Source organism: Watersipora subatra, chromosome 9 (assembly GCF_963576615.1).
Source record: "Watersipora subatra chromosome 9, tzWatSuba1.1, whole genome shotgun sequence".
Taxonomy (NCBI): Eukaryota; Metazoa; Bryozoa; class Gymnolaemata; order Cheilostomatida; family Watersiporidae; genus Watersipora; species Watersipora subatra.
Genome location: NC_088716.1, coordinates 17,395,681 through 17,421,940, shown reverse-complemented (window position 1 = coordinate 17,421,940; position 26,260 = coordinate 17,395,681). Strand labels below are relative to the sequence as shown.

At 41.3% G+C, this 26,260-nt stretch overlaps 1 protein-coding gene across 1 annotated transcript in view; it reads right to left on the bottom strand.

Moving 5' to 3' along the window:
• The window catches only part of LOC137404501 (carbohydrate sulfotransferase 15-like), a 31,012-nt gene extending 5,112 nt beyond the window's left edge, over window positions 1-25,900 (bottom strand). The window contains exons 1-5 of the mRNA XM_068090726.1: window positions 25,786-25,900; window positions 23,219-23,357; window positions 22,508-22,693; window positions 22,070-22,283; window positions 5,787-6,017 (exon numbers count right to left, since the gene is read on the bottom strand). Coding sequence (XP_067946827.1) covers window positions 5,787-6,017; window positions 22,070-22,283; window positions 22,508-22,693; window positions 23,219-23,357; window positions 25,786-25,900 — 885 coding nt within the window. The remainder of the gene's footprint in view (window positions 1-5,786; window positions 6,018-22,069; window positions 22,284-22,507; window positions 22,694-23,218; window positions 23,358-25,785) is intronic.
• Between the last annotated feature and the right edge of the window lie 360 nt (window positions 25,901-26,260).

The following is a 26,260-nucleotide window of genomic DNA, read 5'->3' as shown; positions in this document are numbered from 1 at the left end:
TATCTCATCAGCGGGTGTGCCTCTTTGTATGACAGACAATGTTTGGCGGAAATCTCCAGAAATTAAAAGAGTTAGCTCACCGAAAAGTCTATTATTGTCATGCAAGTTTTTTAGGGTAAAGTTTAGAGCTTCAAATGCGAGCTTGTGCGACATTGTGCACTCATACCACACAAAAAGAACGCATCGTTGCAGAAGTTGGGCAGTTCCGCTGTTCTTTTTGATATTGCACACATGATTCTCAGTTCGGGCCAAATTAAAGGCAGTTTCAGTGCTGAATGCGCAGTGCGGCCACCAGGGAGTAAGGTAGTTGCAATGCCAGATGAAGCTACAGCTAAAGCAATTTTTCCAGACTCTTGTACTTTCGTTAATATAATATTAGTGACGAGGGTTTTGCTGGTCCCACCTGGTGCGTGAAGAAACATCAAACCGCCACTGTTTTGTTCAATTTTCTCCAAAACTGTGTTATATGCAGCTCTTTGCTCTTCTAGCAGCAGCGATTCATTGGTTTCAACATGGCAATGGAGCTCTTCACGGTCATATGCTGTTTCGCATAATATCTCCCTGCAAACAACAGGTTGCTCCACTGTAACAAGCCTGAGAAGTCCATAAACTGAGAGGCTGTTGTTTGTGACCTCGAGCACTTGGTCCTCAATAAATATAAAAACAATATCGAACATTCTATCTGTGAAGTGCAGTTGTTGATCCTGAAGCAGTTGTCGCTCATGAAACAGATTGTCTTCAGCCAAATGTTCCTTAAACTCTTGCCATAGCTGAAGAGAGTGAGAAAGCTGGCAGGTGCTCAACATAATAGCAAACAACTTGCGCAGTTGGGCAGGTGACCGTACAGTTGCAGCTTCTTCCAAGGCCTCCCTCCACTTTGCATCATTTTCCAATAGCCCCAAACGCCTGCATCGGGTCAACTACATCATGTAGCATGATTCGAAGAAAGAAACATTCACGGTTATTGGAGTGAACAGTGTATACCCGTGCTAGGGCATCAGTTTGATATATGCCAGGATGATAGGCACTGCAGCTCCTTGAACTTGTATCTTCCAGCATTATGTGGATGCGTCAAATGTGTAATAGGCTGGCAATTGGCAGTAGAGAAGCGTCCTGGCAAAATCATCAAGTGTACAAAGCTTGAAAAAGGCTGTAAGGGTAGTGTCACATGGTTCTTGAAGTTGTTGCTGAAAATTTTCTTATGTGAAATACACTCTGTGACCATTCTCAAGATGGACACCCAGATGCTGAACAGTCTAGTGTCGTGCATGAATGGGGAGACTGAAGATGGCCACATTGCTTCATTTGCACTGATGTACCTTTCACTCTCATAGCGAGCTACTTCATCAACCTGTGCTCCATCTCTTTCCAAGCCGAACACTGCTTGATCACTACCCTTATTGACATATTTGCAAATGTATTTGATGGACTTCACTGAGTTGCAAAATTTGACATTGATGTGTGCATTGAATACTTTGGACAGCAAAGGGCAGTAAGGCACTATCCATCTATTGTCCAAAGTGATGTCGTAGGCCTCTCCAACAGCTCGCAATGTGTCTTGTTTGGTGAAACCTCCATCATCAGCGGAACGACGACGATACAGTTGATACCCACCTATGCCAGTAACTGTGTCTTTAATGAGAGCTTTCGGGTCCTTCTTGGTACATGTGCCGTTTTTCATGCAGGGTGAACCGGAGTTTAGCTGGCCACATGGGCCATGTACCATGTGCGTGGAGACAATTTCGAATAGTTCAGGGTCTTCCACACGATTTGGTATTTCTGCAGAAACGACACAATCAACCTGTTCTGGCCATATGCGATCACATAACCAAATTAGAATGTGTGCATGAGGAAGTCCACATTTTTGACATTTAATGGTGTACATATGGCATCGCACAGCGCCAAATATTGCACAGGTGGTGATGTAATCTATTAGTTGCTTTAGTTTTAGGTGGAACACACTTGCAACCATATCGTGTCTGTCATAGCTTTGCTGACCGAGCAGCAATTCATTGGAAATCTCATCCCATTTGCTGTTGCAGGTTAATGTGATGAAGAGGTCTGGTCTGCCTTAATGTCGCACATATCTCATGGCATCTTGGGTACGTTCGTGCATGTAGCGCGGGCCACCAGTAAAAGACGAAAGTAAAATCCCCATGTTATCTCGTTGGTTTGCATTGCGATCATCAGCCACTGCATCATGCAGGTGGATGTAGTCATTAGCTCTTAGCCGTGTCTGATTGTGGTGGATAAAGCTGTCTTTCAGTTTCAATTTTAGCGTACATATCAACTGCAAACTGAAAAAAACAGCTTTCGACACCTGTGAATGTAGTTGAAGCTACCATCACGAACAATCAGTCTGCTAGCATAAAAATCCATAGCAGAAACATTTCGTGTACCTTGCTCTCCTGTGTGAATGTCAGTCTGTCACAGCTGAATGTTCTAGCCATCGTCACCTCGCCAGAAAATTAGTATATACTGCAGGGCGTCATATGCTCTGTGCGACTCAGATATCCTCCGTAGTTCATTGCTACGTAACTGCAGAACAATATCTCGCCTTTCAAACTGCTGTCAAACTATTTGAATGGCAACTTCATCTATGACAGGAGCATTGAATCTTCTTTCATGCTCTCCAACAGGGTGTTTGTCAGCATGAATGACAGTTCCCAAGTCGTCCGTGTTTTCAGGCAGCCTCTTTCGAGCGGTTTTAAAATCACGCACATATTTAATTTGCTTGTGCAGAACATCCTGCATCTCGCGGATTACGTTTAATCGCACTCCTTCAACAATACCACGCCGACGTTCTACCTCTGCCTGCTGGTCACCCATGAAATATATTTGCAGGAACTGTGGTTGCTCACCCGGTATCGGAAGCAAGGATTTAATCAAATGGTAGACTTGACCCTGAACCTTGAAATTTGGGTTAAATCCAGGCTCATCAATGATTTTAGCTCCAAATGATGCCATTTGAAAACAGCTATTATATTTGCGTATATTCCCCAAAAAAATGTTCAGAATCAGGATTTGCGCCTTGGAATAGGTGAGTCAATACAGGTGGAACATCCTCAGAGAGAGGTCGTAGGCGAATTTTCCTATTGTTGCAACAAATGCCTAGCCTCTCGCCTTTCCAACGTAAGGCATTACATCTGGAACATTTTTTAAACATTCGTCCCATAAAAAATTTCTGATAGGCTCTATACTGTGTTGCAGGATTGTGGTCAAGTGCAAAGTTTTCTGCCCATGCACGGCGCCTGGTAGGTTGTGGCAGCCAAACAGCTGCTGTAGTTAGTGTATCTCGCCATGGGAGTCGCTGATGGGTCGGCTCGGCAGTCTATGCTCTTCTAGCAGCTGCACCATCTATTCTGGCCTGCTCTCGATGTACCTGAGTTTGTTCAGCGGTTTCTGCTCTTCTAGCAGCTGCTATTCTGTTTTGTTATAGGCGTAGCTGTGTTTGCTCTGCAGTTTCTGCACTTCTAGTAGATGCAGTAGGTATTCTGTCTCGTCGTAGGTGTAGCTGTGTTTGCTTTGCAGTTTCTGCTCATCTAGCTGCTGCTTTGCAAATTCTGTTTCTTTCTCTACGGGAATCAATCTGTTCTTGCATTTGGGCAGTAGGCTTTCTGGTAGGCATTGTACTGCTTCAAGCGTTTCTAAAAGGGAATAAGATGGGGTGCTTTTTTGTAATACACGCTGCTCGCTTTCTTTTCACCATCGCCTATCGCAACGCTCGTAGTGCCCATGCGTTCTGTAGTAGCTGTAGTTCTGTAGTACTCGTATCTGGAAAAAAGTAAAAGTAAGTCAGCTGCGGAAGGTAATGAACATGTTTACTATCACGAACAGTGGCAAGTCCAACGTTTTCAAGTAGTGAATGTGTGGCAATTCATAGACAATACAACATTGAATGAGAAGTGTTTACCTTTTTGAAGAAGAAATTTAGTAGATAAAATGCAGTAGCAGTACCCGTGCGAGTTCTGTAGTTCTGTGGTACTCGTAGCTGGAAAATAAGTAAAAGTAACTCAGCTGCGGAAGGAAATGTACATGTTTATTATCACAAACAGTGGCAAAGAAAACGTTTTTAACCCTTTTACTGAAGTAGACTCATTTATGCGTTTTCTATGGTCGACCGCCGTAGACGCATATTTGCGACTTTCTCAGCAATTGCTAGTAACTGAATTTTATTATTCATTGATAAAATAACCAACGATCTTTACGGGCTTATATGGTAGTGACAGTGTTGTCTACAGATTTCTCTATAAAATTAGCCTAAAATTTAATTTTAATATTTTGGTTGAGAATTTCCAACTTAAAAACAAACGGTTTAATTACAGTTTAAAACAAATAATTGCTTATGTTGATGACATTATAGTCAATTCAGATTTTTGTGATCATGCAGATAATTAAAATAGCACTGACTCTGAGGGTGGTGAAAGTAACGGTTTTGTAAGATTAAGGAACATTGTAGGAGATCGCTTCGTAGCCTGACATCGCTTTACCAATGCACAGAGTATAGATACAATGAATTTTTTGAGTATCAGTGTTTTGTTAACATGTTGGAAAAATCTACGATATTGTTATAGCTCCTTTTACTGCTTTTGTAACTAAGGCAATGCTATAACAACACTATATCAAACCTAGCGTAGCTATGTCAATCAATCACTATTACTGATAAATGCAATCAATGTAATAATTCAAAGTACCTTGAGCTTATTTTTTCTATAATTCAATTAGCATTCTTGAGTTGAACTCGATCCCAGCGCGTTCACAAAGTTGGAAATCCGAACTCCAAAAGAATACCTTTTTGTCCTCTGATTCTCCCACTTCAGGTTAGTTAGAGACTCTCTGCCAGCATGTAACATTCTTATTGGATCTTTCCTTAAACCTGGAAGTTTTAGCCTGAGACGCAAAGGTAGAAAAGATGATGAGTTAGACTGATGATGTCGTTTAGTAGAATATCAAGATTCTAGACTACCTCCGATTTCTAACTTTAGCTTAGTTCATGTTGACATGGTTGCTGCCCATAAATCAATGTTATTGACGTTTCCTCTTCCTATGAATGTTGTGAGTCAACCTCCGCAACTTTCTATTGTTCAGAATATATAGACTTCGTCTTATGTTCAATTTCAGCTACCAGCTATATAGAGAACAGTTTTTTTCCAGTGCTTGCAAGAAACATAAGTTCACATGACCTTCCCGGTACACGTTGGCAGTAAATAATAATTAGATGTAATTTACTACTCATTAATTATTTAATGAGTAGTAAATTTTATTTAATTCACTACTAATATTTACTACTAATTAAATTTTATTACTTACTCATATAAATTGTGTTTGCTTGGTACGACTGAATCGAAAAAGGAAAGACGGCTCTATAATTTATTTATACTACTCATATTGATTCAGTTGGGGCACTAACCGGAGTACTTAGGAGATCATGTGATTTTTGTGTAAAAACGATGAATAGGTTATGTATAGAGTAGGGAGGGACAAAATAACAAAAGCGATATTCAGTAGTTGTCTTTTCGATCATATATATCGAAGTGAAACTGCCCTATTGTTTGAAACAATATAAAAACTTTGCTCTTTGCAGGGTAGAATTACGCAAAAATATTTTGATAGCACAATCCAAAACGACTTTTTAATTTTTTAGCTTTGGTTTGGTATTTATTTTCAAGAACATAGTTCACGATTGTGAGCTTTTCTTTGCGACTTTTTTGAGGTTTATTTTTAGTTTGCTATTATCATTGCTAGTATCAGCAAACAATCTTGACTCGTACTATTAGCATAGTCACCTTGGGGATAAACTTCAAGAGCTCTTTGAGAAGGGTAGAATAACAGCTGACGCGCATGCTTATAGCAATGTATGGTCGTGGATGATAGATTGGTGCTTGTCTCAGTAAGCAAGCTGTGGTCCCATATTTGCGTAGACATCTTGTAAGAGATTCCACAGACTCTGAGATTATTCGATGGAAGAAGAGATTACCCACTTCCGCCAATGAGTAGTTATAGTAAGGGTTTGATGTCTAAAAAGTGTTAAAGCTATGAGCATTTATGTAAGAAATCTTATTACTTTATGCATTTAATTTTTAGTATTCACTCAATTTTGGGACAGATTATAAATTTAAATTGTCTGATAGACAACAATGTAAAAAAATGGATTAAAACTATTAATCTAAACATTCCTAAAATTGTGCAAGTAGAAAGTCTAGTACTACTGTATAAATTAGAAAACCCAATCATTGTTTGCATTCAAACTGTGTTCAAACTTGAATGGAGATGATCTACATGTAATTTTTTGCCGTAATTTATAGCTGCTGTTTGGAAATGAAAGCTTGAAGTCTAGATTTGATTGTGTATCATATTTTTTATACAACTATATTATACAACAATAGTATACATTATTATACAGTCCCTTCTCCGCCTTGAGAATGGCAATCACAGGAGGCGCGGATCTACCCAGGACATTGGACGGCCTAAGGTACCGATCCCGCCCCACTGCGGAAAGGAAGTCTCTCAGGCCTCACAAAAGGTGTCTTGGAAAACACCACTAGGGCTCAAGCTCTCAGCCGACCTCCTTCCACTAGCTATTTCCTCCCAGGAAGAGTGGAGGGGCGACCCATCTAGTTTCTTTTAAACACAGGATGCACCACAAACCTGATCAATAAGCAGGTATTTGACCGATTGCCAGGAGGCGCACGGGACCAACTTGAAGAGAGTGACAGCTACAGGTTATTGGATAGTTGAATAGCTTTTTAGTACCTAGTTGTTTAGTATTAACCTTGAATAGTTGTTTCAGGCGACCCGGCCGAACTGTAAGGAGAAAGGCCAAGTGGTGAGATTGGCCTCCTTTCTGAGTCAATATGCCACCGTGTTCAGCACAGATGACGGTGACGTAGGAAGGACGTCCGATGTAGAACATTCCATTCCGCTTAAGAAAGGCACTCGGCCGATCTGGCAACCCCTCACAGACTCGGACCGGAGAAGGAGGCAGAGGCCGAGAGGCAGATCTAAGATCTACTTAAAAGGCGGCTTATCAAACCAGCTGGAGGAGCTTGATGCTCTCCTGTGGTGCTGGTGCAAAAAAAAGATGGGAAGTGGCGCTTCTGCATAGATTACCAGCGTTTGAACGCCGTCACCGAGCAGGATGCCCATCTCCTACCCAGGATCGACCACAGCCTGGATGCCCAGTCTGCCAGCTGCTACTTCAGCACGCTCGACCTGGTGAGCGGGTATTGTCAGGTACCCCTGGATGCAGAAGCGCAAGAGAAGTCAGCCTTCTCAACACGGTCCTGATTGTTGAAGTAGAAGGTGTTGCCTTTTAGACTGACGTCCGCCCCAGCCACCTTCCAAGGGCTCATAAAACATGTTCTACACGGCCTCCACTTGACAACGCTGCTACTGTATCGTGATTATATTATAGTCATCGCCCCGGACTTTAATACAAACTTGCATAGGCTGGAGGAGGTCTTCCAGAGACCCCACAAGATCGGACTAAAACTAAAATCGTTCAAATGCGGAATGTTGCAACCCCAGGTCTACTACCTGGGTCACATAGTAAACCAGGATGTAGTCTTTACAGACCCTGACAAGGTAAAGGCAGTCACGGAGTGGCGGAACCCGCGCGGAGTGAAGGAACTCCAAGGGTTCCTTGGGATCATCGGTTACTACCGACGGTATATCTCGGAGTTCGCCACTATAGCACATTCCTTGCATCGACTGACTGCAAAAGGAGAGCCTTAGAGATGGATGGAAGGAGAACAGGTCGCCTTCAACCGGCTGAAGGACAGTATCAGCACCGCCTTGATCTTGGGCTACCCAGATCACCAGAGGCAGTACATCTTGGACACGGACACTGTCCCAAATACATGAGAGCTGCAAGAAGGTCATTGCCTACTACAGCAAAACTCTCACCCCCTCAGAATGCAATTATTGTGTCATTCGACGAGAATTTCTTGCAGTAGTCAAGGCAGTTATGCACTTCCGGCCTTATTTGTATGGTCAGAAGTTCCTCCTACGGACGGACCACGCTTTACTTTGGTGGCTATGTAGGAGGACAGGTAAACCGGTCACTCGAGATCCTGGCAGAGTTCCGCTACGTTCTGGAACATCAGTCAGGGATTTGCCACGGTAACGCAGATGAGCTGAGCAGGCAAACATGCAAAGACTGCTGGCATTGCGCGAGCATTCAGCAGAGGGATGGGGGCCCCTTACAGAAGGAGTTGGCAAGGGAACAAGAGCCGTTAGCCATGTGGGTACTGACCAGTTGCTTGGATAAGACTCCCGCTCTCGACGGTGCGGGATCGACCCTGGGAAACGTCACATACCCCGGAGCCCGGCTGGCAACTCCCACGAGACTCCTCCCCAACTGTGGCGAGATTGAATCTGGGTGCCGGAGGTTCCCCTGAAGGGCTATCAGCCACACCAAGGATGACAGGACAGAATGGTGAGCTGGCAAAGACACATGCTACCGGACAAGGACCAGTGGCCATCATGTACCATGCCATCGCCACAGGAAAAGAGGTGCCAGCGGATCACCCGAAAGTCGAAAGCAGAGAGCTGGATATCCTGCATGACATGCGAGGCTCTCTGCGCATGTGACACAACGGCGTGCTGGAAGCACTCGTTGCCCCGCAGAGCCGCGCTAGATGGTGCACCATCTATTCCTCGGCCATGCAGGAGACCAAGGTGTGACAAAAACACGACCTGGCTCGCTCTAGTGTGGGAAAAATGATAAGCCGCCTCCAGCTGACTTGGTACTGGCCAGGACTGACGTCCACAGTCAGACAGCTCATCAAAAGTTGTGAGGTGTGCCTGGTCGCAAAGCATAGAGGGACAAAGGCGGCCAGAGGGAAAAGAAGGCTGTTCGCTGAATGACCCTGGCAGAAGGGGGCCGTGGACCTGGTGGGGCCATTTTTGGTCACATTTAGAAGGAACAAGTGGGTGCTGAGCCTCACCAACCACTTCACCCGATGGCAGGACGCACTGGCACTACCTGACGCCACGGCCCCTGTGGTCACAAACGCTCTGGATGAGCGGTTCTTCTGTTACTCGGGGTTACCTGAGCAGATTCACACAGACCAGGGGGTGTAGTTTTAGAACCAACTGAGAGCCAAACTGTACCAACTCAGGAACATGGGAAAAAACCATACAACTCCTTATCACCCACAGGCCAACGGAATCGTTGAACGGAACAACCGGGGACTCGGACACTCCTTGAGGGCACTACTCCTTAGCTGGGACAAAATGAGTGAAACCTGCTGCTTTCTTAGCTAATGAGAGCATACCGAGGCACCCCCACTCCGCAACTGGAGAGACAGCCAACATGAAGATTTTGGGACGGGAGCTGATGCTGCGAGACCAGCTGGAAAGCCACCCCAACCGGCGGAGTTCTTTCCTGCCTATGATCACACCCTTAGGTGCAGCAGTGGCTGCAAGCAGTGCACGAGACGCTACGGCAAAGTCAGATGGAGGTGAGACACAACGACTGGAAGGAGCCACCGCTGTACGCCTCAGGCAACTGGGCATGGCTCACGAACAAACGCCGGAGACGGGGAAAAAATCCCAAGCTGCAGGCAAAATTTGTTGAACCATACCAGGTCCTGAAGGCCAGTGGAAACCACATGTGTTTAGAGAAATGGCAGGGCCAGTCTTCCATTTAAAGCGAGGGAAGGCTGAAACCTTACCATGCTTGCCCGGAGAGGTTGGGACAAATCCCGGCTACACTGGAACCAAGGAGGGGCGCCAACATGAAAGGAGCTCGACTCAGCGAGTCGGAGAGAAAACCGGAGGAGGTCAGAATTGACCCCATACCCATATTGCCGCCCTCCAACTGAGAAAAATTGCTGCTAGAGACTGCAGAAAAGCGAGGGCAAGAAATAACTCCGGGAGAAAACCCGACTTGACCCAAAAAGGGAGAACACCAAAGATGCTCTCCGAGTTCCGAAAAAATCAATCCGGTCACACAGGAAAAAGTCCCGAGAGAACTGGAATCAAACCCGGCAGAGACCGAAGAGACCGCAATGCCAGATCTTATTAACCCAGCAATTCCATCAACTCCAGTCTGGCACGATCCGAGGCCAGCCTGGACAACTAGGAAGCCGAAATGGTACGGAGATGGTGTATTTTATTCTATGGAATAGCTGGAAAACGGTCCAGAAGTCGCGAGGGAAAGTTGCAAAATGGCGGTGCTGTTGGATGCGACACTAACAAAAAAGAGAGTGGAGGACCCCCTCAACGAGACCCTGCCAGAAAAAGTGGAGGAGTGCCGGGTGGCTGCTGTGCGCACTAAGAGGAGACAAATTAACCCCCTCTCACCGAAATTGTCTTCTCCACCAGCTGTTGCCATAAGGGAAAATACGTGCGTGAGGGATCTGGAGCCAGAGGAAAGCAGACCACGGAAGAAGACAGTGGTGAGGACCATCAAGTACCACAAATGGGGAAACAGGTGAAGGACGGGAGCAGCAAGATCTGACAGTTTACAACAAGCAGCCGGCGGATCCGCTTTCACGTGTTGCAACAGTACGCCGTGTTTGTATGCCCCTGTGACTGGCAGCGTGTGTTACAGGATAAGATGCTACTACACTACGCTACTCACCAGCAAGGAGAAGTAGAGCCGGTGGTGTATGTGGTCAACCAAGACTCCTGGGAGCATTTCTGCCAGGAGATTCTGCCAGTTCATGCCTGGCTCTCTGATGATGGCTGCCTGGACTCCCACTACTGGAGAAAGGAGACGCCGTAGCCCATGAAGAGGAGCCTAGCAGGCCAGGACACAGTCGCGTCTCCCAGCACGGGTTCGCGCAGCCTCAACCAAAAGGAGCCAGACGGCCTTGGACCCAGCCGGACCACGCACGCTGACCGAGATGTGGGATGGACCCCGGCTAGCCAGACCCTTCTGCAGACTTAGCGCAGCCGGGCCTGGTTGTTGGCTCAGGATGCCCAGGATTGGACGAAGGCTGCCAAAACGATGCAGACAATTCTGTGGCAAGGACACCTGGAGGACCAGGGGTGCCAGCTGCTGCTGGAAGAGGTGGAGCACCTCCGCTACAGAGCCCGCCAGCATGAAGCCCTGGCCCAACTAGTGCTTCCTCAAGACATAAATTGGAGATCCTAGTCTCCAATGGAGGGGAATGTGTTGTGGATGACGCCCACCTGCATTTAGCTAAGCCAAAGCCAAGCTGAGCCAAGCCAAAGCTGAGTCAAGCCAAAACTGAGTCGAGTCCAAGCCGAGCCAAGGCGGGACGGGCCGAGCCAAACCGGGCCCAGCCAAGTAGAACAGAGATGGGGGCTACTAGCTATATAAGCACGAACACTTGCTGTAGAGAGCAGAGCTGTTCTGGGCCTGTTCATTGCCTGTTATTTGAGCATTCTCGTACAATTCATGAACTAAGCAAAACATATATGTATAAACTGACACACCAAGTCTTGTACTAGCGGAGGAAAGTGAAGGTCGCACAAAACCTTTACGATGCCATGAATTAAAAAACCCAGTAGAAAGCTGAGCATAGAAAATGGGATAGCAATTTGACCAAAAATTGAGTTGAGGCCTTGAAGGAGAAAGATGACGACATACTTTAAAAATTCATATAATATTCCATTAAAACATCGCCTAGTGGTGGTAGATTAACAACATCAAATACAGAATTTTGCATCTAAAAGAGTCAACAACAATTTTTTTATGAGGCAATACTCAAAGGTGGGATTGTGTTAAGTGTGTTTGGCGAAAACAATCACACCCTGCTTTTGACGCAGATACAATTGTTGTAAAACATCTATTTGAGCACCATGATACTGCATGTTTAACTCTCACACTATAGTGATGGTCTATTGAAGGTGACGCTCAGAAAAAGAAAAAGTGGTCTAATTAGCTAGTCGGAAGAAGATAATTCAAATATTTTTATGAGTGAAGTGATGCTAATCTCGCATATATTTTTCACTCTCTCTTAGTCAGAATGACATTAATACCATCTGTCTGAGCATATTAGCTAAACATTTTTTTATACGCCAAAATACTGATGGAGTTAAACAAGAGATTACAAAGGGTAAAACAGATTCAGTTACTACTAATTTTGCTGTTGGCGCTTTCAAAGTTTTGAAGAAAAAACTTAAAAACTTTAGAGTTAGAAAATGAATTACGGTGCGCCCTAAAAATCCCTGCTATTATTTCATACAATGTTTCTGAAAAGTTACTTTGCCGTAAGGCAACAAAAGATTTGGTGCATACACATGATGTTTTTGACATACGCAGTTTGAAAAAAAGAAATTATTTCATACACTCTGTGAGCTTAATAACTTCTTTTGTTTTGCTTTGCTTTTCCTATTTAGATAAACATATCTTTTACAAGTTAATATTATTAAGAACCATCATAGAAAAAATTAGAACAAAACCTTTAGTCCCTCATAAAAACCCAAATCATTCGTCGTATTCTGAACACCAAGTTGAAAGTCTGATCAGTGAAAATGAATCTGGGACTTTATATAAATGTTTTTTAGTTTAGGAAAGTTGTTCCCCTTTTGGTACAAACGTATTTTCCTAATTTGTTAAATAAAAACGAAAATCTAGTGATAAGTGTTCACAAAACGTGTCAGCTAACACAATAGCAACCTCAAAATCTTGCATCGAAAACACATTTTCATTACTGAGACATACTCAAGTATCATGTAAAACCTATTACTTGACAAGAAGGCGGATCAAACATCATAACCTTTGAACCACATAGTCTATATAAATGTTTTTATACTAAATAAATTAGCATAAAAATATACAAAAGGTAATGCCAAAAAATGCTACAAATGTGTTGCAGAATGAGTTCGGACACTTTTTCAACCATTAGGTTGTTACTATTATAGCCTATGACATTAATGCCTATGCAATCTTAAAACAGTCGCTCTCAGTAATACCACTGTTCAATACAAATTCCTTAAATTATGTATACCTAAAATTAGTAAAGTCTTTCTTGCTGTATTGAATATGACACAACTAGTCATTGCTCAAAATAAATTATAATAAAAGGTAGTTTTTTCAGAATTGAAACTACGCTCGGAATAGGCTGTAAACATATTTTTTATTAACCTAATACAAAATCTGATTCATTAGATTTTGCACTGCTCAGATGCCAACCTGAGCCAATGGGAATAATATTTCATTATCTGAGGCATCCGAGTAATTATAGCTTTCTTTCATCTATGTACGGATAAGATAGGCTAATTAGTTAGCTACTCACTAATCAAAAAAGGTTTGTATAAAACCTACTAAAGCAGCATCATTCAGTTTTTGACCAACCGCACTGACATTAGGGGGCTCATGATATGCAAAGAGTTAAGACAGATTTGGTTCGCTAGTTTGTGCTAAAAGTGGCTTCAGTTTGAGTCAAAACAAACTTGGCTGTTTTATTTACTAACTAACTCTTCTCATAATAATATATAGGGCCAACATCTCAAATTGCTTAATATGGTGTTCAAGGTAGCTAATTTCTTGATCATTCAAATTTTTGTCATCAGTAGCTAGGGTATCCTGTTTCTGATACTGTGGGCTGCCTTTTGGGACTGTCTCATTTCTTCCTGAAGCCATCACGGCATGGCTTGAATATGTGTGACCAGCTGGAGGCTGTCCCAATAGAGTGGTTTAGCGGTTTAAACTAAGCTCCCGGGTCATCTTGTCTGTGGCTAGGTAGTCGCATTCTTTCGTTGTGTGATGGACCCAATCACTGTATCGCTCCGGCATTTTCTAGTACTGGACAAACAATGATTCAGGTCTTCTGTAGCAATGAGGGGGTTTTCCACGGCCTGGGGGGACATTGCTGGGTGTCTAGAGTCTAGGTTCATAGCAAACTCACCATGGCTTTCTAGAGGAGAACGGTTTATTTCCTCTCTGACTTTGCTTTGGGGAGGTGATGCAGGAGGTCTGGAGTTGAACTGTCGCACAAGTTTTCTTCCTCAGAATTGGTTTATAGAGTTGCCTTTCCCAATTATTCGAGCTTATCAGCTGGACGCATTTGGGAAGGAAACTCCATTAATTCTTCATCAGGTTGCAGGCAGTTTCTTCGTGAGGGCCGATACTTCTTGGCTCCTTTCATATTTGGCCCTCTTCAAGCCTCAATCGTTGCTGGAGCACGGCCAGAGCTTCAAGGGCTGGCGTAATAAGGTTTCAACCAAGACTAGTGGTGAGTTGAGGTTTGGAGTTGAGGCTTTTCACCATATAGGTGTAGTCAGAACAGGCGGTTATAACTTTGTAGGGACCCACAAACTTAGCTTGTAGCTTACTTTTTGTCCTCCTCGTTGCCGCCTGTTTACTAACCACACCCAACCCCAGGTGCGAAGAGCGGTGGCTTTTCATGATCTGCTTACTTAGTCCCCATTTTTGCTTCCTTAAAGGCCTCATGCATTTTTTCCAGCCTTTCCTGCCTCTGCAGCACGTAATCACTGGCAGATTGCATGACCGTGGGAGCGGGTGACATTCTAACTGGTCAAGCAGACGCAACTCCCTGGCTGGTTTCCCTGGCTGGCTCCCAGACGCAACAGGCCCCAGGCTGGTTTTGACTGACCTCGAACCGGCCTGTGCCCCGTGGGAGCAGGGTGCTGGCCCGTGTAACCGGTCGTCTTGTGAGCGCTTCTGGTGACCTCTGCCTAGCTCTTATGTGGTTCCTGGTCACAACTATTAGTACATCGGGTCATTACCCGTTTGATGTCAGGGAGTCCCAGAATGGCCTCGACCGGTCTTGGGTTAACTTTGAAAACTTAGTGGATAACTTCATTGGAAACAGGGGTTGCACCCGTTGACTGACCACCTCGCCCACAGGCTTGGCAATCCCTGACAGAACATGGATTCTCCTGATCCTGGTCTTCTTAGTCCAACTCCAGCCAATTTTGGCCCCATCGAGGTACCCTATCTGGACACACTGTGGACAATCTCTGCACGTCTGTCTGTTTGAGCCATCAGTGTTGCCGTGCTTCAATCCCGCATGGTGTTCCAGTTTGTATTTGAACCCGGCTACCACCTCTAGCCAACGCGCCACCTGGTGAGAGGGCTCCTTCCTGCAGAGGGCCTGGTCTGTGCAAAGCTGAAACTCCTGTTCATATAAGTACGAGCGGAAGTGTTCTCCCGCTTTGACCACTGCGATCCGCTCTCTATGTGTCACACAGTAATTTTGCTCTGAGGGATTGAGGTTTTTGCTATAATGAGCAAGCACCCGTTTCTGGTCGAGATGCTGCTGTGACAACACAGCTCCTACTCTGCACCTGCTGGCACCCGTGCCCAGGATAACGGTATTCCCCGGATCCGGATGCCCCAGCATGGGCGCAGTGGTAAGGCTATAGCGCAGGGTTTCAAATGCTGCTTGCTCCTTGCCGGTCCATCGCCATGGCTCCTCCTTCCCCACCAGTGGTGGAAGAGTTTCGCAATGGTGGCAAACCTTGGAGATGTACTGCCGGTAGTACCCACAGTACCCAAGAACCCTTGCACTTCCCGCACTCCCTGCGGGATGGGCCACCTCTCCACCACCTTCACCTTAGCTGGGTCTGTGGCCACCCCTTCACTACTTACTATGTGGGCCAGGTAGCGCAATTGGAACTGTAGCAGTTTGCACTTTGTCAGTGAGATCTTGCGTATGGATTGCCGTAGTTGCTGGAACACTTCCTCAAGCCGCTGGAGGTAAGTTTCAAAATCAGGTGCAATAACAATCTCATCATTCAGATACAATGGTAATGTCTGCCAGTGGAGTCTGTGCGAAGCTCTCTCCATCATTTATTGAAAGGTGGTTGAAGCAGAAGTCAGTCTGAAAGGAAGGACACTCCATTTCCACAGACCCAAGTAAGTGAGGATGGCTGATTTTTCCTTGACTTTTCGTCCAGCCAAACCTATCTCTATCCGCTGACAAGATCGAGGGTACTAAAATATCGGCTCTAAAGCATCCAGGCTTTTGTTTATCCAGAAAAGGGGATATGCGTATCGTTTTGTTATTGCATTGAGCATTCTTTAAACCACACAGAACTGCCATTTTCCATCCTTTTTCTTAACTAATACAATAGATGAGCTCTACACTCCTCCAGCCGGCTCAATCAACCCTCCGGTCGACAGGTCCTGTACCTGACTCTCTGCTTTTGCCTCCTTTTTAGGCCTTAGGCAGTGAGGAGGTTGACGAATAGGTTGGGTCTCAGCTTTTACGAGTATAGAGTGCCCTATGAGTAAAGTTTTACCCATATCGTCATCTCCAGTGCTAAAAACTGACTCATACTTGGTCAGACATTCTAGCCTGATCTTTGTTCTGGCACGAGGATCTGGCAGCATGGTATAGTTTCTGGAGATGCTCGAGATCTGTTGCTTGGCCTCGACTCGGGTGATTGGCACAGCAGGGCCTTCTTTGAGGGTAGGGGTTCCGGCAATAGAAGGAGGCACTTTCACACTAGTGTAAGCGCTTACTGTAGTTCCCGAATAGATGGTCAGAGGTTGGGGGTTTAGGTTGACACACCTAACCAACACATTTCCATCTGCTCCAGGCTCATTCAAGCTTGTAGCTAAAGGTGAGCCTTTAGGTCTTCCTTCTATTATCCCGAGTGGGCAGAAATTTTGTGTGGCCAACCTACACCTGACCGCAACCTCTGTCCTAGCTGGCACAGCCACGTTCCTAATTACCTAAATTTTGTTCTGTAAAAGCTTCACTGTTTGGTGGGTACAAGCCAATGGCTTCCCATCCACCTTCACCATGGGCCATTTGAATTCCATCAAGCATTGGTGTGCCATAAAGAAGGGCATGCCAAGAATAACGTCTTCACTAATTTGAACAACTAGTGTGGACGCCACAGCAGGGGCCTTTGAGCAGGTTTTCTGTTCTCAAAAGGAGCTGCTTGAGGCTGCTCCATTTATGCGGGTAAGTAAGTGCTACTGCGTTGGCCTTTTCACGTTTCCTGACTCCTTATTCTGGAGCCACTGTTGGTTTGTTTTGCAGCTGCTCGACTTGTTTCACTAGCTGCTTTACTGTGGATAGCAGTCAATTCAAGGTGTCCCATTCGACATTGCGTACTGCACCATGTCTCACATTGGCCTCTGAGTCTTCCATTTGTTTTACCACAGTTTGGATGGCTCTGCCCAGCGTTGCGTTTTCTCCAGATTTGATATAAATAATTCCTCCTACAGCCTGTATTGCGTTGGCGAGAGTCTCCGTGCATAAGGCTAAGAGATAGTGCTGTAGGGCAGGGTAGTTTAGGGAGTTTGAGAAGTGCTCTTTTGTCTTGTTGCTTCTTAACGGTTCGGGCAGTTCCGCGAACGCTATTTGGACTAGCCATTCCATTTTTATTGCTTGTTCCTGCAGGGAGGTTTGGGTTCTTGTTTTTAAACTGTTTGATTCTGCTGAAGCTTGCCAAAAAATAGTCTAAATCAGGCTCAGATGGTTTCAAAGATGGCCACCACTCTGATTGCCTTTCCACAAGACTCTGTCTCTTCTTCAAAACTTCTCTAAGGTGCACTGTGCTGGCTGCCTCGGCCTACTTATTTGCAGCTGCGATTTTTCTAAATCTGATAATGAGGTATTCTGGGTCTCTGACATCTTTATAATCGGGCGTTTTGAACAGAGAGGCCGGTTCCGGGGTCCGACTTAATCTGACAAGTTGTGCAATGTCGTCAGCTAGTCGGTCCGTGTCCTGGTCTACACTTCTTGCCCTTCTTTTAGACATGACTTGAGCTTCTTTCTAAGTAAAGAGGACTGTTTTAGGCAATCGTAGTCCGACTTGGAGTGCCTAATTTTTTTGGCAGTATGGAGAACAGAATGGAGAACAGTTGGTGTAGTGTCTGTCATCAACGTTTTTTTTATTGAGTGCTGTATAAACTGGTTATTCTAAAACACCAGGTTTCTTTACGAATGTTGGGGATAGCCGTACAGCTATTTTAGCCAGATTTGGAACTTCCGATGTTTGCCATACTACTCTGGTTTTTCTACACTGAAGTCTACCAGAGTTTTATTTCCAAAATTTCTAGATATTGCCTGCAGGGTTTGGCTCAATTACACTGTTGCCACCAGTGTAAAGGAACTGCAGGCCTTCACTTGGCACTATCTAGAATAATTCATACAGAGAAGAGAATATGTGTAGTTTCTTTCAGGTTTTATAACAGAAAGAAATTCCACTAACCAAGAAGCATATGGCTATTTGCTTGACAAACTGAATGAGCACGCTCCTTTATATACAATAAACCCTCTTGTTCTGGCTAATGGAACCGAGTAAACATGTATAACATTGGTTATTAACAGAATTGCTAATTCGTTCGCAAGGTTATAATACAGCAATAAACGAAGACATAATGGCGATATAGTATATGGACAAATAAATTATGATATAATAAAAAGAACAACAAAGCATGCAATATATAACATATAAAAACATCTACACAAATTACAATTTCATGGCCCGGCGTCCAGCACAATATCCAGTGAAGAGGTAAATAATTTAAGCAATAAGCTAAACCAGTAGCTTGCAAAATCACAAAACTGATAGTTTAAAGATATTGTATATGGAGGCGTCTCTTGTGCGCCTGACTGTGTTACAAGAAGTTAGACTAAGGAAGCCAGATAGGCTTTGGAAAGCAAAGCCTATCATACGGTCTTGCAGGATTATGTAGCTTTCTCAGCTAATTGATAAAACTAAGGAAAAGCTAAATAGATATGAAGAAGAATGTATATGAGAGCATTTTTCTTCTTGCTTTTTGAGAGTGAAGTTGTGGTGAGTGAATATACAACAAAAGGCAAGATGATTTTAATTCAAAATCAGAATTATCCTACAATATGTATAACCGTAGTTCTAAGTTTAAATCATACTAGAAATTCACCTGTCATACAGCCCACAACCAAAGTGATAATGGAAAGGAAAAAGGGTACTGCTGGTTTTTGAAAAATTAGTTGTCAACAAGAATTGACAGAGTATAGTGTCAATGAGACTTGTTTGAGTTGATATAAATTAAATTTTAGGGAACACAACTCCAAAAAAGGTGCAACTGACAATTTCAACAAATATAGATAAGTTAGATAAGTGCAGTTTTCTGTTAAAGGTCGCGCAATCTAGTCTCCTCTCTTTTGCGTTGTAGGATTTGGTCATTGATAGCTAATCGAATGATGCGCTCCCTAGCGAAGTTGTTAACAAGTAAGTCATTAATGTTTCGAACTCGAGAGAGAGCAACAAACGATATTCCAGCGGTCATTCCGTGGTGGCCTATATCAATGACAGCCTTAGCCATGGTAAGACCGTGATTCTTGTGTATTGGCAGACCCCATGCTAATTCGAGAAGAATGCTTGTACGGCTAAGAGCGGCATGGCCAGCAGTTCAAGTGCGCTTGATAGATATAACTAGAAAACTGTTGGGGTGTTCGGGAAGAAATGTTGGACCGGTATAATCTGGAATTATGCAGACAACAAAAGCAGGTAATGCAGGTGGGCCTTGATTTGCACAGCATATGATACACAAGACAGTACCAAATGAACCATTGGCTAATCTTTTCTCAACCCAAAGATTTGCTCTAAGCATAACTGGCAAACCGACTGATAGAAATCCAGTGGGTGGAAAACCACATACAAGATTAGAAGATGCCAAGTAAGCATTGCGACCAGCTTGCTTCGAGTTAATCTGAACTATGCGATTGCCAGATTAACTGGAGCAAAATAAAAAAATGTTCTCATCATAAAGGGGCATTGTAGTTCAGCCCTAGCTTGTCCATACGATGTAAAGAATTTTGACTAACACTCTAAATAATATAATGAAACCTTCAGTAATTGAACAAAAACATAGGCTGATAAACTGTGTACGATAGTTTTGTACTTGTAAATCGGTCTACGCCTCAAACGGTCTACGTTTTTTACAAAAACCTGCAAATAAATAAAATCAAATGATTGCTCTTATAATTAAATCTTATAACAAGTTTATGAAATCAACAATTATTTTTATAATTAAATGTTTTTGCAATATATTAAAAACGGAAAGATATTAGAAACCATATGACAATGCCATAGACTGGTAAAATGTGCATGTTTTTCTTTGAAATACGCACGACTTAATGGTTATACTCTTGGCCATACGGCTTTATTGCTGACCGGTCTTAATTTTGATTAAAAAATGCTTGCCAGGTTTTAATAGCGATTTTAGGCCAAATTAATGTGTCTAGTTATGTATTATCCGATCAGATGGGTAAGGTTTAGGAAGTTGTTTACAAATTTCAAAGACTTGGTAACATATTTAAGTAGGTTTATATGTGTTTTGTATTGCTATTATACCTGAACGATTATATTGAAAAATGGTTAAATTTGTTGATGAAATTTTGGTACAAGGGTTTGCAATGGTGTCGATGAATAACATTTGTGAGTTGTGTGCACATATGCATCTATCATAAAGCTCCCAAACAATCGCTTCGCTCGTGTTTGGTCATGTAATAATTGTAGCACTTGCATACTTTTTAGCAATGTTCTGCATGTTTGTGTAGAGGGACCACATATTGTGATTATAAAAATCACATTAAGTGTAACACTGTATTTAAAAATAGTAATGGTTAACGAAATATACCATTTGCCCTAAAATGCATTTTTGGTACCATTCAACAGCAACTGTATTATTTTTGACAACCTATCCGTTGGCGAGATGCAAAATTTGGAGTTGCCTACTTGGTGCTAGAAAAATTGTTAGCCCAAAAAAAAGTTTACACCATCAAGGTTGGTTCCATTTAGAAACAAAACCTATTGAATAATGTTTCTGTTTTAGTAAAAATAGCAGTAGAGTCATACAGTACGTTTAGTATTGCAGTTGCCTGCACCTGACTCACAACTTATTGACTAAACTAGTGACCATGTGACCACTTTGTCGTCATGTTCCTTCTAGTCCGACCAGTATTTAACCTTATTGTGTGGCTTATAAACATTTTACAGACTAGTAGTAAAATACAATATGTATTGTACTTATTCAATTGCTGTTGTTAATGCGAAGTAGTCGGATAAAAAAATCTCATAAATAACAAATAACAACGCTTGATGAAAGCTAGGAAGTAGTGAATAAGAAAAGCTAACATATGCAGCACATAAATAGCCTGTCAGAAAGTTTAGAACTTTGCATATAATAAACTTTCAGCTTTCTACCAGTAGTTCAAAAATGACTTCCAGATTGTTTAAAAGCTGGGTGTCTAATAAATAATTATGTATATATAATTATTTTCTGATTAAGCTAGTTTTTTGAGTGCAAAATAGCAAGGGTCTACAGACTTGGAATTATATATATCAAAGAGCGACTGTGGATAGATTCGTTTCCTAACACGGCCAACACTGTCACTGCCAGTTTGACAGAAACCATCAACCTACTGATCATAAGTATGCACTAAAACCCTTGAACCTTGGCTGATTGGGGTTGAATGAACTTTCTAAAACCGCCATGGTTGATTCTCTTTTAATGTATTAAATTTTTAATGCTTTAAAAAGTAGAAAAACCCAAAGCAATCTTTATTAGAATAAGAGTTGTGCCCACCCAGTTGAAGTCGTTGTTAGATGTTGAGATGAATTATTGCTTCATACAAGAATTGAATGCACGGCATCCATCTCAGTAGTACAGTACTTAAACACCTGAACTAAACAACTGCCTTCTAGATTTGCAGAATAATTGTGCACACACTTATTACCTCGTCTTTATCAATACCTAAGGTGGTGACTCATGACACACTAGATTGCCGGTATACTACTAATACAAATTGATAGCTGACTCTCATAATCTCAATGTGTAATTTCTGATTAGTACACAGTTTTTTTTTTACTTTACCATTTCGTTGCTGTTTCATAGATTCTCCTTACCATTAGTAAATACCATTATTTATTCTACCTACCTTTAAACTAAACATAATCTGACATGTGCTACAATTGTCAAAGTTTGCACAATAGAAGCACGTACCATTTTTTAAGAATCCTGTTCTCGTTCTTTACTATTTAGTTGCTGTTTCAGAAATTTTGCATATCGATTTATATAGTCTTATAGTTGTTTCGCCATCATTAATCTTACAGTACATCAAACATACAGTATTTTGACACATATTACAATGACCAATAATTGTTCAATAAAAGCACATACCCTATTTTCCTTGTGCTCATAGAAGAAATTAGATATCATCCGATCTGCAGGCTCTCGCATGGTTATAATATAACGAGAGGTGTCAAGCATAGTGTAAGACAAGTACTGTGCAGCGCTCCGCCATAATATGTCGGTTTTATTCTCTTTTTGGAGTTTAAAGATTATTGCACATCCTGGACAGCCACAAAAGATATCTTTCTTCTTTTGAAGATGTCTGTAACAAATTAAACTTATACACCATTGCACGGTGGTACATGTTAACTTTAAAGTATTTTATATTTTATTTGCACTAAAACACATATTTGCGTAAAAAGAAATGGTTCTTTAATAAAACTTTCATAAAATATATAGTTTATAAAATTCTGCATAAAATCTTTTGCAAAGAAAACATGCAGTGTTCGAAACCTTAAACCAAACTAGAATAGGTTTTATATGTACCGTGGGTTTCTGAGATGTGTTTCCATCCACTTCAAGGGACAATCGTCTGTCATGGGAGAGTTATTTATGAAATAGTCTCGCGTTTCACCAGTGACAGCAGGGTGATTATTAAACCAGTCTATCATATCTGATGTGCCAGCTTTATGAAAGCCAAGAAGCATAACTCTCGCTGCGCAGGTTGTTCTCCTGCAGCAAAATGAATGCATTGAAGGGTAGTGTAAACATTTCGAAACTTTTTACTTCTCTTCTTAAGAGTTTCAATAATTGTAGTTATACGCTCACAAATCTTTGTCTAGTTTTCTGAAATGTTTAATCCTAGATTCAAGTTACTAAATATTTTCTAGAAAATTTTAGGGATTAAATTAATTGAATCTTTGGTAATCATTAGCTTTACCGGCCCTTTCTCCCACTGAGAAGCTAAACCGTTGTGATTCATTTTTGAATATTATGCAAAAATGATTTACACCTTTTGTTATTGTGCTGTAACTGCTCTTTAAACTGTAGAAACGTTGCTGCTGGCACACCTTTTTTTAGTTGAATATAACTAGTAAGATCTGCAGAGATTAACAGCATAAATGACTTGCTAGTGACTACTTTAGAGCTTTGGTAAAACCGAACCACTTGGCCATTACATTCAGATATCTACAAATAGAAAATTCTCACTTTGGCAATATTGTAATATCGAATATGACAAAAAATTTTATGACTCACGTTTGATTAATCCAGCATGGATTTTTATATTCATCGAGAAACTTTGCTTTGTGACAATTGTCAAGAGCTTTGTACACGACTCCCTTTCCAACTTCATATGGCTTAGCTAGAGTTTCCGAACCTGTCAGCCTGCTCTGTCCTACAAAATTAAAACTTTTCCTGTAAACATATCTAGGATAATGTACTAAAGCTTTGAGTATAGATTTCATGCTTGATCTGTGGAAAATAAATATAATTTGAAAATGAACTTCCACAAAATTGTTTTTTTTATCAGAAAGTATGGGTATTTTTTCATCATTTGCAATTGTTTTTGATGTTTGAGATAATCTAATGGCCAGGATGTTTCAAGGTTAAAATCAGTAAAACTTGATAAAAATACTCAGAAGAAAAATATGTGCAGAATGAAGTCACTAGTTGCTATTATTGTTATAGTTGAAATCAGCTGTTGCGTTCAAGTTACAGCGTTATGCCTCTCTATTCTGTCCAATATCTTTACAACTATAGTTGCCATAGTCATATTTTGATATTTTGAGATTTGATATGTTTGATCCAAATCACGTTTATTAATTATAATTTTGAAGCATCCTGACAGTCAAATCAACTCAAGCATCAAAAACAATTGCAAATAATACAGAATAGTCGACACCTTTTTAATAAATACGATTAACATTTGGTGTAAGCTGATGCTTATCTTTTCAAACTGGCCAAACAACTCAGTCTCTACTCAACTATCAAGGGACGGCAAACAACAGCAGCCGAAAGTTGTTGATACAATTGATTACTCTCTGTGTGTTGCTAACTACATGTAAATCATAAGAAAGAACTATTTTCCAGTAAACAAAAAAGCTCTTTGCTCCTTTCAATATGACTCACAATTTTTACCTTCTATGAGCTGCAGCTCTTGTAATATTTCTACTGAAAGTGTTCATAGTTGACCTAAAAAAGCACAGAATTCAATTTTGCATGAAAATAAAGATGTATTTTTGGAACAAAACGACATATTTCATCAAAAATACATATACAACAACAAATTGCAGAGCCGTTGATATCTTAGAAAGAGCCACTGAGAATATATGCTAGTTTTTTGCCATCAGGTTTTTTTACTGAGTAAAAGATGAGAAATATAATTTTTAACAAACTTTGTCTTTTAGTCAATTGATATACAAATTCAAAGAAGTATGCTGAAGTACTAGTAGTATGCAATTTAGAGAAAGTATCATTTAGTATTAATAATATATACCTTAGAGGAAGTATCCTTTAGTACTAATAATATATACCTTAGAGGAAGTATCCTTTAGTATTAATAATATATACCTTAGAGAAAGTATCATTTAGTATTAATAATATATACCTTAGAGGAAGTATCTTTTAGTACTAATAATATATACCTTAGAGGAAGTATTTTGTAACACTAATAATATATAGCTTAAAGGAAGTATCCTGTAGTACCAATAATATATACTTTAGAAGAATTATCCTGTAGCACTAATAATATATACCTTAGAGGAAATATCTTGTACTGCTAATAACATATCCCTTTCAGAAAGTATGCTTTGGTGCAAATTATATACCAAAACTTCGTATTAGAAGGATACACATTTTCACAAACTTTGCTTTTGAAAACATTATATTAATTGATGTAAACAAAAAATGGAAGCTATTGGTTAGTCTGTAAATACAATGTGAGGTTAAGGCTATAAATCAGCGTTCAGTTTACATGAAGTTTATCTTGGTTCCTGTGAAAACGTAATTTTACGTGAAGCTTACATGTATCTTGGTTCCTGTGAAAATGTGATTTTTACTGTCGAATTTTGAGAGCAAGTAGCACTCCGAACAAGTATTTTGTACATGTGCTGCTATGAAAATGCGCACATAGGAATAAACTTTACGCAACCTGCTCGATAAAAATTAAGTTTCAGTGTATCACGTTGGTAACTTAGAGATCAATTACAGAAAATACAAAACTATAAATTTGCTAAAACAAGACTATTACTTGCGATCTATTAACTCCATTTATCAAAGTAGAGTGGCTGACATTGAAAAGTCACTAGTAATACACATGAGTTTACAAACAACCAGGTAAAATTTTGTTGTACTTCAAACTCTTAACAGCTTTTTGTTTTTGAAAACTGAATCTTGAATATTTGAGCTACATGTAATTGATTGTTCACCCATAAGTGTTCATGCAAGTTCTATTAACCAGCAAAACTTACAAGATCACCTCTTTTCTGCTCTGTTTATAATAATTGTTACAATGAGAAGGCCAAAGGACTCTGTAATAACTCTTTCCAACTAGCAATGCATAATTTTTCAACAGAAGGTCAAAAATTTAGCCCTTTTATGCCAAATATCAGTAACAATAGCAGCCAGTGGTACCACTGAAGTGATACGCAAAACATAAAAACAACCCTGAAAGATTGGTTGCTGTTTGATAATAAATTTTACTTAATCAAACTACATATACATCATGTCTTCGTTTATAAAACTGTTAAAAATATATTATATCGCATGTGTTGCTAGTAGAGATGCTTTGCACAATGAAAGGTCTGTATATTCTACAGTCTTACCTAGAAAAGAAAGTCGTGTAACAGATGAAAATGTCTGGTTTTGAAGACTAAACAAGATCAGAAGAGCTGATATTGAGAGTAGAGCGAGCAGTAAAAAGCACCCCTGCTTCGACATAATGACGCGTTCAAATGCTAGTAGAGCAAGCTAACATGTTTTTTCTCAGATTTCAAGTTAAGCGAAGCTTGGACTAACTTTGTTAGTTGCATTCATTAAGTCAAACAATGCGATGAAAGCTCTCCTTTTATTGCTATTCCATTCATCTGTGGTGCCATTCAATCCATTGTGCATCCAGCTGTGAAGTTGCTTTATTTACATATAATCAAAAGTGAGCAAGATTATGCATAGAATTTTAAACATTTTCAATAAAGCAGCCTGTTGTTAGATGTTTAAAAAGTGTTTTGTCAGAAACCAGAAAGAGTTGTAGAACTAATTATTTTGGTGACCTGGCAGACAACCAGGAGCATATAATCTCGT